Raw genomic sequence first — 16,038 nt, 5'->3', positions numbered from 1 at the left:
TATCAATAGACCAAGTCCTCCTCCATGTCATAAAAACGAATCCTGATAGTTCTGGTAACTTAAACTCATACTTGGAGCTATCAAAATTTTAATGGGGGCAAATTTATGGTTCATGTTCATATTACAGGCAACATACGCTTAGGTGGAGCCCATCCATCACTATAGTTGCTACCAGTGATCGAGAATAGGGTTAATTAAGTATTGGGGGTTTTCACCCCTGTGAGCATCACCCGATGCAATGAGCGCTAAGTGGACTATTCAAAAATCATGAGAAATTAGTCAGTTACGACTACGTCTCATGGAAATGGTCATAGATGAATGACTTACTTAACACAGTTGAATCCCGAAAATGATATCTCAGAATAGGGGTGTCGAGCAGCCAAAAGTTTGGAGCTGCCAATCACTTGAAGGTTGTTGTTATAATTTATTAAATTATTATTTTACTTATTTGAGCAATCTCCTTGTAGGTTGTAGTGCTACAAGTGGTCACACTGCCAGACACCAATGTGAACCCATGTGCCATGATTAAGTATGTAGCGTCCAGATCTATTTTACTGTGTGAAAATCCGCCCACAAATCCCTTCGTCCACCTACGAATCGATGATAGTTGCACATTCAGCAATATTCCTCTCACAAACAGGGATGAAATTGACAGAAAAAATGAAACACAATCAAGACGTGGCACTTTTTACTTTGGGATTTTAGTGGGACACACATCCTAAAATAGAGACACATTAGGGCACGTGTCCGACATGGCCCAAACATGTGTCCTGGTTTTAGGACACCTTGAAAAACGTGTCAGACACGTTTTAAGGGTCGTGTTGTGTACGACACGTGGGATACAAGACACAGGACCACTAAGGGTCATGTCTTGTGACTTAGTTGATAAGGCATATAAGTTTATAACAACAAATAAATCCTTAGCATTAGCCCTACAAAATGGCTGAAAATGCATCTAAACAACAATTTTACTTATCCAACACACTTTTCAATAATGTATAACCCTAGGACATGGATCAAAAGGTCCATTAAATGCTGAAAATATTATATTTTGTTAAAATCCTAAGTTACCATAAAACAAAAAGAAAAAGACACTATAATTTAGGACATTACCACAAGAGAGATGGACTAGTACCTTCTCAATCTAGGGCATATGGAGTCTAGGATTCAAACAATTCTAGGGTTTCCTTGGAGTGATAACAAGATACAAAAAAACTACAACAAATAAAGTAAACTGCCCTAGGGTTTGAAATAAATGTTCTCAATTTTTCTAGATGATTAAGGGAAAGAAAAAGCTATCTCTATTCCTCAAATACTTGGAAAAAAGGTTTAGCTTAACAAGGGGCAATGAAGCAAATACCAAATAAACTAACTTAGCACATGAACAATCCTTAGGTCAGATGTGTAATGGCAGGCACACTTTGACTGGATGGGTTTAGCACTTTCTTATGTCCCTTTCTCTTACGATGTTGATATATCATATGATGGGGTAATGCATGTTCCTTTGGTGTGATTTTCCTAGGTGATATAACATTGTGATATTAGACATCACCAGGGAGAAATTTGTTTAATGATGTTAGTACCCTTGTTGATGTAGTTTTTCCTTAAGTTTAGTTAGAGGGGAGGGGGGTACTTGATGATTTCAACTTTTCCTAAGGTTGGATAATGTATTTGAGGTTTTATTCCATTGATGGTGGCATGCCCTAACTCTAAGCCTCAGTAAATCTTATATTTGTAGTTATCATGGTGGCCCAGTGGAGCTTTGCAAGGAGATGTAATTTTTATTTACATGGTACAACACTTTGATGGAGTGCAACCGCTTATTGGAACACATGTTGAGGCAAATCACATTATTTTATTGCCATTTGGCTTTAGTAAAGGCGCCATCCCCTTGATCTTGGAGTTTGGTGGGTTGCACATGGATCTATGGCATGTTGGAGACTATTTTTTTTTATTTTGGAGATGGGCACATTCTCTAGGATGCACCCATGAGAAGTTAGTTGAGGATGATCACTTTATTATTGTTGACACCTTGCGTGCACATTTCTAGACGGTTGTTATGTATTGGAGGTTGTATTATGAGGGCAACCTACCATAGTTGTTATTTTGACATATGGTCAAATCATTAATTTTCTCCACCTCTCTTTCTAGTATGGATCATTTATTACACACAAGTGCATGTTTTATGGGAGGTGCCATTTGAAAGGGTTTACATGGTCAACCCCTTATTTTTCCACCATTGTCCACCTTGAGGAAGTTTGTCGAAGCAATTATAGAGGTCGTTGCACATTGGTGGAGCCTGGAGGATCCCATCAAGATACTTGCTATGTTGGGAGGTTGACCACTTCTTTTTCTTATGGAGCACTCCACTTTGTGGGCACAATGCACATTTATTCATGGAATTAGTTGGAGCGCCCCGCCTTGGGATTCACTCGTGGAGTTCTTGCACAATTTCTCGTGTTGATTATGGACCACATTGTTATTTTTGGAGGAGGTTATTGAGGAGCACTCTACTAGGGAGAGTATTTTATCATTTTCTTGCACATACATCTTGGCAGGCACACCTTGGAGGAGTTTTCTTGAGGGATGTGTTGCACTTGGAAGGCCACATGAGTGGTTGTTGCATTTACTTCCTTGGTCTTACTTCTATATTTAGAGCATTTCCTTAGAGGGCACACATGGAGACATTCTTTTTCCTAGTTGTGGAGAATTTATATTGGAGTGGTGCACCCATTGATTATTTTACTCCTTTCTTGGAGGGTACACATATGGAGGATATTTTATTATTTCATGGAGCCTTACATGTTGGACGTTGTAGCCACTTCATTATTTTATCATTTGTTTGACTAGTCTCATGGAGTTGAGTACTTTGGGATTCACAAGTGTGGGTTGCTTGCATGCATCTTCTGGAGTACTTGCTATTTTGGGGTGGTGGTTATGAAGCATTCCCCTAGGAAGATCACTATATTGTTTTCAACATTTCTCACCCTTGCATCTTGGAGGGCGCACTTAGTAAGCTCCTATAAGTGGACCTTGGAGCACATTCTCTTATGTAAAGGATAATTTTATGTGTATTTTTTATATAGCACATTGGAGGGCACATTCTCTATGGACCATCTAGCATTTTTTATGTAGTAAAACCTATTTAAGAAGTACATCCTCTCCTTTTTTAGATGAATGTGAGCTTTCTTGGAGAGGCTTGAGTCCACATACCATTTTATATGGTCAACCATTGATTGCGGAGGGATCTAACTACTCCATTACTATATTATTTCTTTGACTTGTCATGGAGTTAGTTAACAAATTATAGATTTTATTGTAAGACAAAAGAAACATTCTCTATAAAGAGGAGTGTTCTCTCCATTTGAAAAGGTTGTTGAGAATTTGGGGATTGAAGAGCTATCCCCTTAGGCTACATTGTACATCTTATTGGAAAGCTTTATGAAAGATTGGAGATATTGATTCTACTTTATGTGAGGCCTTTTTCTATTTGCAACTTTTTCACGGGTTGATTATTGATGTTGGAAACCCTTGTAGTATCCTATATAGTGGAGCATCTATCATTTGGATGGTGTAATACGAGAATTTAATTCCTCTTATATCTATTGTTATTGTGTTAAGATTGCATCTAATAAACCTAGTTGTTGCTATAGTAACATGAAATCACCTTCACAACAAATGCTTAAGAATGGCACCCCTAGACTCCACTACATAGCATCGGCAAATCCTACTTAGGGATACCCCCCTTGTGTTGGAGAAAGCCAACCTAACTAAAGAGGAAGAGCTACCAAAGCGATAGTGGATTGTTATGAATAAAAATATATATAAAATAATATAAATGATGTAAAACTATAATAATAATAGATAATGATTAATTAGTAACTAGTTAATGAAAAGGTATGTGCCTAAGGACATAACCGTTGGTGAAAATGTACCTGCATAAGGTATAGAAGCAGGCCCCCAACCTCATTGTAATCACCTCATATCTTACATCAATTCAATATACAGTTACATGTCTTACAATGGACATTTACATCTTTGAAGTATTTTAAAGATTTCCGCTCCGCTGCGTATACGACTTTTGGTCGTTACATTGGTATTAGAGCATTCCTCTGAGTATACGAACTTTGTTCATTACATTGGTATCAGAGCCTTCGATCCTCTCGCCAGTGATTGATTCAACCGCTTATTCTGTCACGTTGTTCATACTGCTGTCCACAATCTTACCTGATGACTGCAACCTTGGACACTTTTAAACCTGCAAACCTTCTTTCGTCAGACATTTTTCATGCATATGGCTGTAGGTGTGTTTTTTTCTTGTATTTTATTTCAATTAAATATACACAATGTCAAACATATCTCAAAGAAACACTTCAAAACAACAGTATGTATTTGGTATTAAGCTCAAGAATTACACATACCACTGATAGGAGCATGTTACAGTAATAATAGAGAGAACTATGTGAAGATATGGCATCGACCTTTCATCAAACAGTTAGGCTTAAGATGTATAGAAAACTCAGAAATCATAGTCACCACACAGCAGTCCCACACACAGCTTCTTTGACACAGAAAATTTGCATCCCAACATGAATACAACCCAGAAATAGTATTATTGAACAGCCACTCAACCTCTGGTATATAATGCCAAGTAATATTCAGCAAAGAGTGCACCTCGGCCCCATAATAGTGATTACTATAACAGCAAACTCAATCTGATATAAGATGGTAATCAGCTCTTCAAAATAGTGAATATCAGCCTTCAACACACGATTATCAGCCCATAAATGTGCCCTTTGAACAGCACTTAAACCCTTTCCTATAATGCCAAGATAACTGACAAAATATGCACTGCAGCCCACAGTTTTGGTACAGAACTCTTCCAGCAAAGATAAGGGGAAATAATGAAATTGGCCTCTTATTGACAATGGAAACTCAGTCACTTGGTACAGAACTCGGCCTCTTCAAGCAAAGACTCTGAACAACAAAGGAAATGGCTTTGGCCTCTTCAATATAACCTAGGTTTGGCCTTCAACCACCATAGATAGCTCAGCCTACAAAATATAACAGAATGCCCAATATTAGAAGATAAAATCAATTGATAACACTGAGAACTCACACATTTGCCCCAAATCTTCTTCTCCACTGAAGCATAATATCGGAATCTGAGTGATCTCGCTCCCAAACTAGCTAAGGTGTATAGTTTCAACACCGAAACTAGCAACCAGCGAGAGGGTTTCCAAAAACCCTAGACTGTTCCTCAAGAGCTCTCAAAATTTCTATTTTCCATGTGAGTGAATGCAAGAATGAAGAGAGGCCCCCTCATTTCCATTTTTATAACACACTTGACTTTTTTGCCACCCTTTTTACCTTTTCCCTCCAATTAAATAATAAAAGCACTTTTCCTTTCTTTATTTAATAAAGTGACTTTTATTAACTAATTAAAGCCACTTTTAACCCCGAAAATGCTTAATTCGCCTCCATGATCACACCAGCAACCCAAAGCCCCTTATCATCATCCTGCCTATAGATCTTTTCGCCCCAATACCAACAAGCTATTACACTAAGGCATTTCTCCAAGTAATCAGCCTGAAACAACACCTTAAGCGTAATTAATTAAAATATGCCCGTTAATAACTTTGTTTTATGAAAATCGTCAGAATACAATGGAACAAAAATCGAACTATGCGGAATTGATCCTGATGATTAAAAATGGGAAGCGATCTAGTCACCCCCCATAAAACTCCTCAAAACCCTCTAGGCCCACCAATAATATAATCTTGCTCCTGTGACCTGGCTTACATATGTTGAGAAATCTAGGGCAAAACAATTAGGTGATTTCTCTTCTTTAGATAACTACTTGTGAATGCTTTTTACTTCTTAGATTAGGATCTTCTTTTACTTAGATTATTATAGCGTTCTTCTTCATCAAACATCTACCAATGCATAAACCATAAAGAGACAAGAGACACAAAATATACGTTATCAGCAAGGGCCAAAACCTCTCCCACTTGAGAGGAAAACCCGAACAAATTCTTCTTCTTATAAAGACTTAAATTGACGAATACCAAGACCAAAACCCTTGACCTATTTGCCACTCCAAGACCAAGTCACAAAGCTTCCTTGATGAGATCCTTCTTGCTTTAGTTAATAGTAGTCAAACCTCTGCTCCTTCCTTCTTCTCGACTACTCTTTAGAATTTCGTCTTCCTTGACACTGCTTCAAACCTGCAACCCTTTTCGACCCTAATTTGAAAACCCTAACTCATGCAAATGACCTTCTCTTGTGCCTTGATTTCCTTCACTTTAGTTGGAGGTCTCTTCCTTGGTAACTCGGCTTGTAATGCACCTTGATCTTCTCCTTATTATGACCTACAAGTATCACAACAAGAACTCGACTTCTTCTACAATGGACAACACTCTTTTCTCACACGTGTGAAGTAGACTATCCCAAAAGCAAATCAGAAATTATCTTAATGATGTTACTCCTTCCTTCGCATGGATATAGGTCTCCTTCTAGGATCTTCACACTTCTTTATTGCAGACTTATCCCTCACCGAATTACTTGTCTTCAAATGAGATACGAGCTGCCTATATATAATGATTTTCCCATGCTTATAAGCCAACTTGTTCGAGGGTGAGCCGACATGTCCTTGGTGAAGATCATTCATTCTATCTTGTAGCCGACTTGAAGGAGATGCCTTTGCTTGGTCTTGGAGGGTCTTCTTATTTATTTAATGACTCGTACAAAAATGTAACATGCCCAAGAAGGGTCCTTCATACATGACATTGACTCAATTTGACTTTTATGACTTGATAACAAAACCTCAAGGTTCACAATGGGAACCTTAACTAAAATAAACTTCCTTGATCATGAAACCCATGATTCAAGTACTACAAAAACACTTTTATTTTCTTCTTTTCATCAATTACATAAAATCACAATTACAGGTCATTATGAAGACCAAACCTGGTTACACTTTTCAACAACATAAGCTCTAGAAATCCCTCCTAACCTCACCACCATAGTTTTCAAAACCGTTTTAAAAAACCGGTTACCGGTCTAACCGGCCGGTTAGCAAGGCCGCCGGTCTAGACCGGCCAAAAAACCCGGTTGGAAGGCCCCCTTCGCCCAGTTTTTGCCCTAACCGGTGAAAAACCGGCCGGTTCCGTTCTAAACCGGCCGGTTTTAGGCATGCTCTTCAAACGAGTTACGAAACAGTTTACTGATCATATAAAATACCACTGGTGACTGAAGAAGCCAAGTCTTTAATTCATTGAGAAGCTGATCTAATGCCACCTTGAAGTTTGAAGTCATGCCAGCAAAAAGGTGATGAGATCTGTGAACACAAAGCCAAGGAGCTCAGCTGGTGTCTCTGTGGAGGAAGCAGCCAAAAGAAGATCTCAGTCTGAAGACAAGCAAGCTAAATCGTTGTCTTTCATGTACAATAATGAGAACCAGGAAGCCAGAGATCAAAATTACAATGAAGTCTGAAAGGTGTACTAACACTATCATTCTAAGGCTCAGATACAAAAGCCAGCAGCTAAAGGACTATACCTTTTAGTTTTAAATCACTCCACAATGAAATATCTATGAAGAAAAACAATTGCTACAAAGTCTGAAATTTGAAAGCATTTTCAGAAGCCAAGCTAGTATCACCTTGGAGATAACATCCAAAAGATGCTTGAAAGGATTTCTGTCTGAAGACAAACGCATTGTGAACAAGTCATCCTTTGTGAGACATTATACATTAAATAAGAGTTTGGGTTGATGTCACAGTTTGGACTAATATCTCGTAAGTGTTTCATGGACCCTATATGAGTATTCTGGATGATACAATTTGCATTGTCTAAGAAGGATTGATCTACAGTTCTATGATGAATATGAGGCCTGATCTACATCAACAGTATGTGTCTGCAAAGTAAAACATATGAAGCAATCACTGAATTTGCTATCAGTGATTTTTCATTCTTGTAGACTGTCCGTGGACCGGTATAGGTCTGCAGAAAATCAGAACTATTGGTCTCAGTATATCTTGAAGTTTGAACTTGAAGACTCATTATAGATTAATCAGGGACTGTAAGGTATCCTTAAATCCTTAAGGACAACGATGAACAGTCTTCAATCATGCCAAATGAAATAGTGCTAAAGCAAGAAGAAATGACAAGAAGTACAATATGGATTGTGGCTCAAAGCAAGTCATAGCCACATATAAGAAATGTGAGATCTTTACTCATATACTGAAAGACTGAAGTGTGGAAATATTATACTGTGAATCTTGCATTGCATATGATTACTGATGGGTATTTGAAGAACTGTATCTGTGATGCTCACCCTTGAAATAGAAAATGGATCACTTTCACTAGCATGCCTTTGGAGAAAGCACATTGTGGTAAAGGGAGTTCTATCACAGTGGAAATGAGACCAAGTACTTCTTCAGTTGAAACTTGAGAAATCAAAGGTCCTCCCTTGAACAGGTCAAATCTTTTGCAGCAGGCCAAAGACATAAAGGACATGTTGGATTGAAGATTGATGCCATATGCATTTACTACTATGAACACTTAGGTTCTGAAATCTAATGCTAAGGCCTGAATAATGAAGATCATTATTTGCACAAAATGTTGCTACAGTGATTTGGAAGCAGTGATGGACTTCATCACATGAGCAAAGGCTCTAGGGTTTTGACATTTGGGTGTGAAAAAGGAACTTGTGAAATTGGAAGGACTGTAGGCCAATGGCCTCATATAGCTTGCACCATTGTTTTTGGACTTTATAGGCCATTTAGAGCCTCATTTCTTATGTATTTTGCTATTTTGTCGATGATATGTATTGCACTCGGTGCCATTTTGATATATTCACCTTTACATGGTATATAAATGAGCAAACTTTGCATATTTTGTCTCTATTGGCTTGGAATCATGGTTTTACATCTTAAAAATAGTTTTGTTTCATTAAAAATTAATTATTTAATGTTTTTTTTAAAACCGGTTCGTTTAGACCAAACCAGTCCCGGTTAGACCGGTTCCGGTCGGTAAACCGGTTCATTAGGTGGACCGGTCCGGTCACCGGTTCCGGTTTTAAAAACTATGCTCACCACAAGGCAATCCAAAAATTGGGGACAATACAATTCTTCTCATTTCCATCAGTTTTTCATTGATAGGTTTGTATAGAGATCTTTGCAGGCTTATAATAGAATATGAAACAAGCTAGACAAACAAAAATTCAAGAGTCTTATGTAAAAAAAATTATATGGGATTTGTTGATGTAAACTTGTAAAGCAGGCACATTGGGCACATAACAAGTTTCCCCTCATTTATGGTGTCAATTAACGTAGCTTTTAAGTCTTTTTCTGATACACAATTGCAAAATTGCCTATTCAAATTTCAGACAGATAGTTGAGCTATGTCAAATCGACACAAATAGTTTCGCTTTCTCTAAAGGTTCAAGATTGTTCATCACATGTCAAAGGGCTCTAATTTCATCAGCATTGTACCATTGAGTTTTATCCTGGAGGAAGAACTTGCATATATTTCTATTCAAAATGATGCTATCGGCATGCTTTTGTATCTGAAAATTTCTAGAGAAGCAAGATACCTCTGCATTTTGCATTCTATAAAAACTGGGAAACCTGAACAAAGAAGCAGCAACTTGTGATTGCATTAATAACACTACAAATAGCTACTTCCTCTTTTTAGGAAGCACGTTTCCCAACAGAATGTTGTTGAGAAATCTAGGGCATTTAAAAGTTAACAATTTCTCTGCTTGACAATTGCTTGTGATGCACTTTTACTTCTTGTCTTAGCTTATTAATGTGTTCTTTCATCAAGACAATTACCAACATGCATAATAAAAGAGACAAGTGACACAGTATGTAGGCTTCTCAGCCAGGGCCTGACCCTCTCACTCTTTGAGAGGAAAACCCGCACAAATTCTTCTTATAGAGATTCCAATTGATGAATGCCAAGATTAAGACCCTTGACCTATTAGCCACTCCAAGACCAAGACACTAGTCCTCTGTTCTTCTTCTCAATTTCTCCTTTTCTTCGACCTTCTTTGGTCTGAGATTATCTCTTCAACGAACTGTAGATATACTAGTCTTGGTACTGAAACTTGACAATGTATTGTCATTAAAATATGACCTCTGCAGTATCACCAAAACACAGTGATACAACACTGAACAGTAGTTTCTTAACTTGGCACAGCTTCGCTGTTCCTTCATCACTTCTTGCTGTCCCTTGACTCATCCGAACTGTCATTCCTTTTATATGACAGACCTTCGCTATCCTTATCCGAGTTCCCTTCCTTTTCATAAACTTGCCTTCCTTTCTGAGATCCGAATCCAAGCTTAATTGACTGTAATGACTGTGATCCGAATCCAAGTGTAATTGACTGTAGTGTATCCGAGCTTCCTGTCTGAGGCCATCCGAAACATGTTCTCTGTAATCTGGCCTGAGTTCTGTTCACTGTAATCACCCACCGAAACTGCAGAGGATCCAAATTCCTGAACTGAACTTATGCGAAGATCCTAGCTGGGTATTTATAGTAGTTTGTCTCCATAATAAGCCGACATGAGAAAGTGAACCGTTGTGTCTTCATTATATGAGCGGACATGAGTTCCTTTATGCATTTAGAGGCCGACATAAGAAGAGGACTGTGTGCTTGTCATTGGAGGGCTATTTGACAATGCTTATGACTCAAATACATTTGACACATGCCCAAGAAGGGCTCTTCATACATGACATTGACTCTTTGACCTTTAATGACAAATCCTAAGGCTCTCAATGGGAGCCTTCTAAAATAAAATCACTTGCTCATGAAACCCATGAAGCAAGGCTTACAAAAATAATTTTATTTCCCTTATTACATCATTTACAAAAATCATAATTACATGTCATTATGAAGACCGAACCTAGTTACATTTTACAACAAATGTTCCCTATGGGACATCTCCCATATTATATCAAACATCGGAGGAAACCTGTTCCCTCTGATGAAGTCATCAGATTTACCAAAACATGTTTGTTCATGTGAAACATGCCAATGCTCTGGCATTCTTGTCCCGTGGTAAAATCATGCAGATTTTTCCCATTTCCCTTGCTTTACAGATCGAACATAGTTTCCCAATATAGAAGATCCTTCTCTAAACATTGTGCATACCCTTCAGAAGAAAATATTATGAAAAAAATTGCACCTGAGAGTGGTTATAAGATCCATCGAAGATTGTCCAGAAGGTTCAGAGATACTCTTGGGAAAGATGACAATTGGAATATTGTTTTCCCTTGCATAATCACAGCTTCTACATCCTGCAAAATCGAGAGGCAAGAATTACTCCAGAATGGAAAACTCTGACGCCAGTTAAGAAAACAGAAATCAGATTATACCAGCTGTGGAAAATTAAGGTTACTACTAGCATCCCATTAATACAATGTTATAAATACAATTTCCCATGACATTCCCGCCAAAAGGAAAGGTGTCATGTCAATTCACTGAAAACAAACTAATTGTAACCAACGGAGAAATCAAGTAATATTCAGATGATACAATTTGGTTACATGTACAGAACAAAAGTTGCTGCCCAAGGATGGAGCTGATTGATATGTATATAACCTCATACTCCTTAAGGACCACAAAGCTGTAAAAATACAATTTTATCTGAAAAACTGATCCCACATGCATCACTTGATATACAAATTCATACAATTTTATCCTGATAAATTCATCCAATATGCATTGCTTTATATACCAATACATTACCTTAGAGAGGACAATTGGAGAATGAATATTTATAAAATGAGACAATTATATTTATCAACTAGGCTCATCTGAAATAAAATTGTGGAGCATTTAATCCACCAGTGCCCAGCTTCCTACAAGATTGGAAACCAACAGAACTACCTGCTTTAAGGAACCAAAGGGATCCTTCTGAACCATTCCTTCATATGCAGATCAGTGATGTGGAATCCACCTAAGGATGTGTTCCTTCATAGAAAGCAACTGTAGAGAGAAAGGACTTGGCAGAAAAGAAGGAACTTATCACATCTTTGTTTTAATCAATGGTGCCATCAGAAAACAACAAGCATTTCTGAAACATATTTGGTATCCAAAAGGATGTTGGACATTGTCCAAAGATTTATGCTAGACAGAGGCAGGATGCATGGATACCAGGAGGTACCAGCAAAGCTATAAGCATCAAATCCTCCGAACAAGACATTCAACACTTATCAAGTTATCACTAATTATTCCATAATGGGGACTTCAGCCCAAGATGATATGAGAACTACTACTCAAATAATGGAAGCGACCAAACTGATGTTAGTGTAATGCCCCCATTCCATGACCAATTAGTATAGTTGTCATTTTTGTTTTATTTTTAGTTTCAATAAAATAATCTTAATTAGCCTAGTAGGTAGTTAATGCCTTGATGTGCTATTTAAGTTTTTCCTTGCCATTGTGGACTCGCACATGATGTGGATGCTGGTGTTCACCTGCTTTGACTATCAAACCAAATTTGCGTCGACACATGGGGAACCTTCTCTCCGGGATAATGGCAAATAATTAATGTTGATATGCACTTTGGAGTCATGTTGTGTGAGACTTGTTTTCTGCTGATGATTTGAGGTTCACTCCTAAGTTCCTGGAAACGGCTAGGGATTTTGTAATATCCCCAATTTTGATTTTCAGCATTAGAGATGAGTTTGGAGATAGGACACAATTCCGGCATTGGGACTTAGGAGGAAAAGAGAATATTGCGGCTCTAGTGGAAAGTGGGGACCACAAGAAAGAGAAATTTGACCCAAGGAGGGAACTCAAACTCTTGGAAGGGAGAGGAAAGAGAAGGGAGTACGAATTAGGAAGAGAGAGAGAGAGTGGGGACCACAAGGAGAGGAGCCATGAATTATAAATAGAGCAAGAGGCACCCATTTTGGGCATTCATTCATCTATTCTGAAACTTTTCTTTGACATAGCACGCTTGAGCGGAAGCCAAGTCTACAAGTGTTGTTTAGCACACGAGTGTCTCCGAGCGGAGATCTCAACCCTTGCTTCGGTGGACTTCGAGTGCCAATCCAAGGAGTGAGTTCGACTTAGTCCCAAATCGTACCAGCAGTAGGGAGGCCAAGTTACAGCAGCAGAGAGAGTAGCAACAGGGAGGTCGAGTTACAACAACAGGGAAAGTAGCAGCAAGGAGGTCGAGTTACAGCAGCAAGGAAAGTTGTAGCAGTGCAGGGACTGCGCAGTGCTTGGAGGAGACCCACTTGGGAGTTGAGGAGTGAAGAGATTTTGGGCCTAAAACTTGAAGTGGAGTCCGAGGAAGTGTTGTAGGGGTTTTTCCACCATTTTGGCAGAGCAACAAATACAGCATCTGCTACAGGCTACATCTTTTGCTTGTGGAGGAGGGCCAAGCATTTGGGGTCAATTTTGGAGCGTCAAAACTAGGACAAACCCTTTCTAGGTTTATTCTAGGTTTTAGACAAGGACTTCAGACATAACTTGGCAGAATTTTCTGGGTAGATTTGAGGTGTCAAAAAAGGGTCCCGATTTAGCCAGCAGCTAGAGGAGCTAGGGGAAATAGGGCCGAATTTCCGAAGTCAAGCATTGGCCAATTCCTTTTCCTTAGTGGGTTATTATGAGTATTTGGTGGAGAGGCCGAGATTAATTTCCCAAAATTTTCTGAGCACCGGAGAGGGCCCTAGCAGCAGATCCATTCAGCCAGTAGCGTATTTATGGGTAGTTCAGCATAGAGCCAAGAGATAGAGCAACAACATATTTGAGGGGGACTTCTTATTATTCGTTTGGGCTTAGCTAGCTTGCCTTGAGCAAGCCCAAGTGCACTCTTTCCAACACCTCATTTACCTCTTTTTTATTAATAAAATGGCTCAACAATGCAGTTTCTAGCTTTAAAATGGTGTTCTGATGCTTGAGTATTTTTCTGTGTTTTTGGTTATGTTTGCTTTGTTTATCATTGTATATTTCCATTAGGAATATTACAGATTTTGCCTCAAACACTGTTCCCCGTTTTTGAAACAGAAAAGGGTATGATTCTCGTACGATCCCCTTGGAAACGCCAGAAAAACGTTTCTAACCATGCCAACAATTCGGAAACAACAAATCCATTCTGGAAATAGTTTTTTAGGATGCAATTTTTTTTGGAACTATTTCTGGATTTTCAGAAACAGTTCCACCGCAAAAAAGGCCAACTGCTGGGAACAGACCGCGATTTTTTGAGTTGAGGGCTCGACAATTAAAAGCATTGTCTTGGAGACTGGAGTTGGATTCTAGAATCACCGCACAATTCTGGAACCATCTTGTTAAGAATAACAAGGTTCAATATGATGTGTTGTCCAACCACTGATGACATCATTAATGGTTGGGAAGTTGGGTGTTGTATGGCCATCGATGACATCGCTAATGGAAAAAAAAAACATCACTACTAGCATGCTCCTTCCTATATATGAAGACAGATTCTCTTTTAAAATTGTCATTGCCATTATTTTATGTGAAATTACGTAACAGTGCTTTAACCTTGTATACATTTTGTGATTTGTCCAAATGATGCATAGATGATTCAAATTGATTCGATTCTATTCCAATTTTCAGTATTATAATTATGAGTGTTCCTCTAGGATACATGAATTTGGTGACCACCTAGAATTTATGAATACTAAACCTTCCTAGCTTTTACTAACAAGTGATGGTTATATAGAATTCAAGTAAAGCATGTATCTAAGAGCAATTTATGTTTATGAAGAGTGTTTTCAAGTGCTTTGGATTTCTCTCAATTAACAACCTAAGTTGCACTGGAACAACTGCGGCGAAATGACAAATATACACACACCATTATATTAAAAAAACAAGAGACCCAAAAACTCAATGAAAATTTCTCTAGCACGAGTATTGGTGTGCTTGAGAGAGGCCCAAGACAGTATTTTTATCAGTTAAAAATTTAACAAGTATGACTTGGACACTAGACTTAGATGACCAAGCACTGACCGAAAGTTGGAACTTGGAGCCGAAGGGAGATACACCCAACGCATAGCGGGCCAACTGAGTATTTTTAGATGATTATGTGTTTTTAGATATAGAATCTAGATTCTAAAACATAAATAGTAATATGAAATTATTATTTTGTTATATGTGTGTGTGTGTGTGTCGTTTCCTTGCCATATCGTATCCGGATTTTTTGAAAATTTGTCGTATCCATTTTAAACCCCGTATCTGTATCCATTCTCGTATCTGTTTCAGTGCTACTTAGGTTCACTCAAACCCCTTCCTTTAGTTTGGGATACTCGTGTTGAAAATGAACAGAAAACATTATGTAAGTCAAGAGACCCATATAGGTTTTAATACCTAGCAAAACACTAGGATGTTGACTTTTGGGGTTACTCCAGAGTCCAAATGTGTTTTTACTTTCTAGGAGAGCGCTAGGTCACCTAGCCCCTATGCAATGCTTCTTGAACATATGGATGGCTCAATTTGGATGGATGTTTGACCTTGGTTAAAGTGTTGACATGGTAACCTTGCCTAGAAGGTTGTTACCCTGATCAACATGTTGACTAACCCATTGCGTGTACACAATGAGAAAGTCCACTTCTTTATTAGGGGAGGTACCTACCTAGGAGGAGGAGAGAACTTAGTCCTTGGAGCTTGGGACCATGGTATACATTCGTTGGAGTTCGGACACCCAACTTGAGGACACTTGGGTTGAGGAGTGTTGTCGCACAGATTGTCACGACAACGCTCAGATCGGGGGCTGTCACCCTGATCCCCGATCTCTCCGTTTAAGCCTGTCTCCCACGGCTAAGGGGGGTAGACCCTTTGGGACAATGGATGACCAACTGTGGATCAGTTGGGTTGGGAGACACGAGGAGAAACAAGCACTTGATTGATTTATTAAGTTAATAGACCAATGCCTTATGAAATTAATGATTAAACGATTATTTATCAAATGTTGCAGAAACATGAACTCATTAACAATCGTTTACCATCAAATAACTCAATCAAAGATTAACTTTTACCAAATGTGAGATAATCGACAAACGC

The 16,038-nt window shown here is 38.5% G+C and overlaps 1 protein-coding gene across 4 annotated transcripts in view; it reads right to left on the bottom strand.

The window, feature by feature from the left end:
- Positions 1 to 16,038, bottom strand: part of LOC149152386 (phosphoribosylglycinamide formyltransferase, chloroplastic-like) — a 195,130-nt gene that overhangs the window by 111,078 nt on the left and 68,014 nt on the right. For all 4 annotated transcript variants that reach the window (XR_016262724.1, XM_089440237.1, XM_089440238.1 and 1 more), the window contains exon 3: positions 11,192 to 11,303. Coding sequence is in view for 3 of the 4 variants with exons in the window: in XM_089440237.1 (XP_089296363.1) it covers positions 11,192 to 11,303 (112 nt within the window). In the remaining variant the exon portion in view is untranslated. The remainder of the gene's footprint in view (positions 1 to 11,191; positions 11,304 to 16,038) is intronic.

This window comes from Pinus tabuliformis, chromosome 9 (assembly GCF_031772625.1).
Source record: "Pinus tabuliformis cultivar Carrire ecotype Pingquan chromosome 9, CPIR1, whole genome shotgun sequence".
Lineage (NCBI taxonomy): Eukaryota > Viridiplantae > Streptophyta > Pinopsida > Pinales > Pinaceae > Pinus > Pinus tabuliformis.
This window is presented reverse-complemented; position numbering and strand designations above follow the sequence as displayed.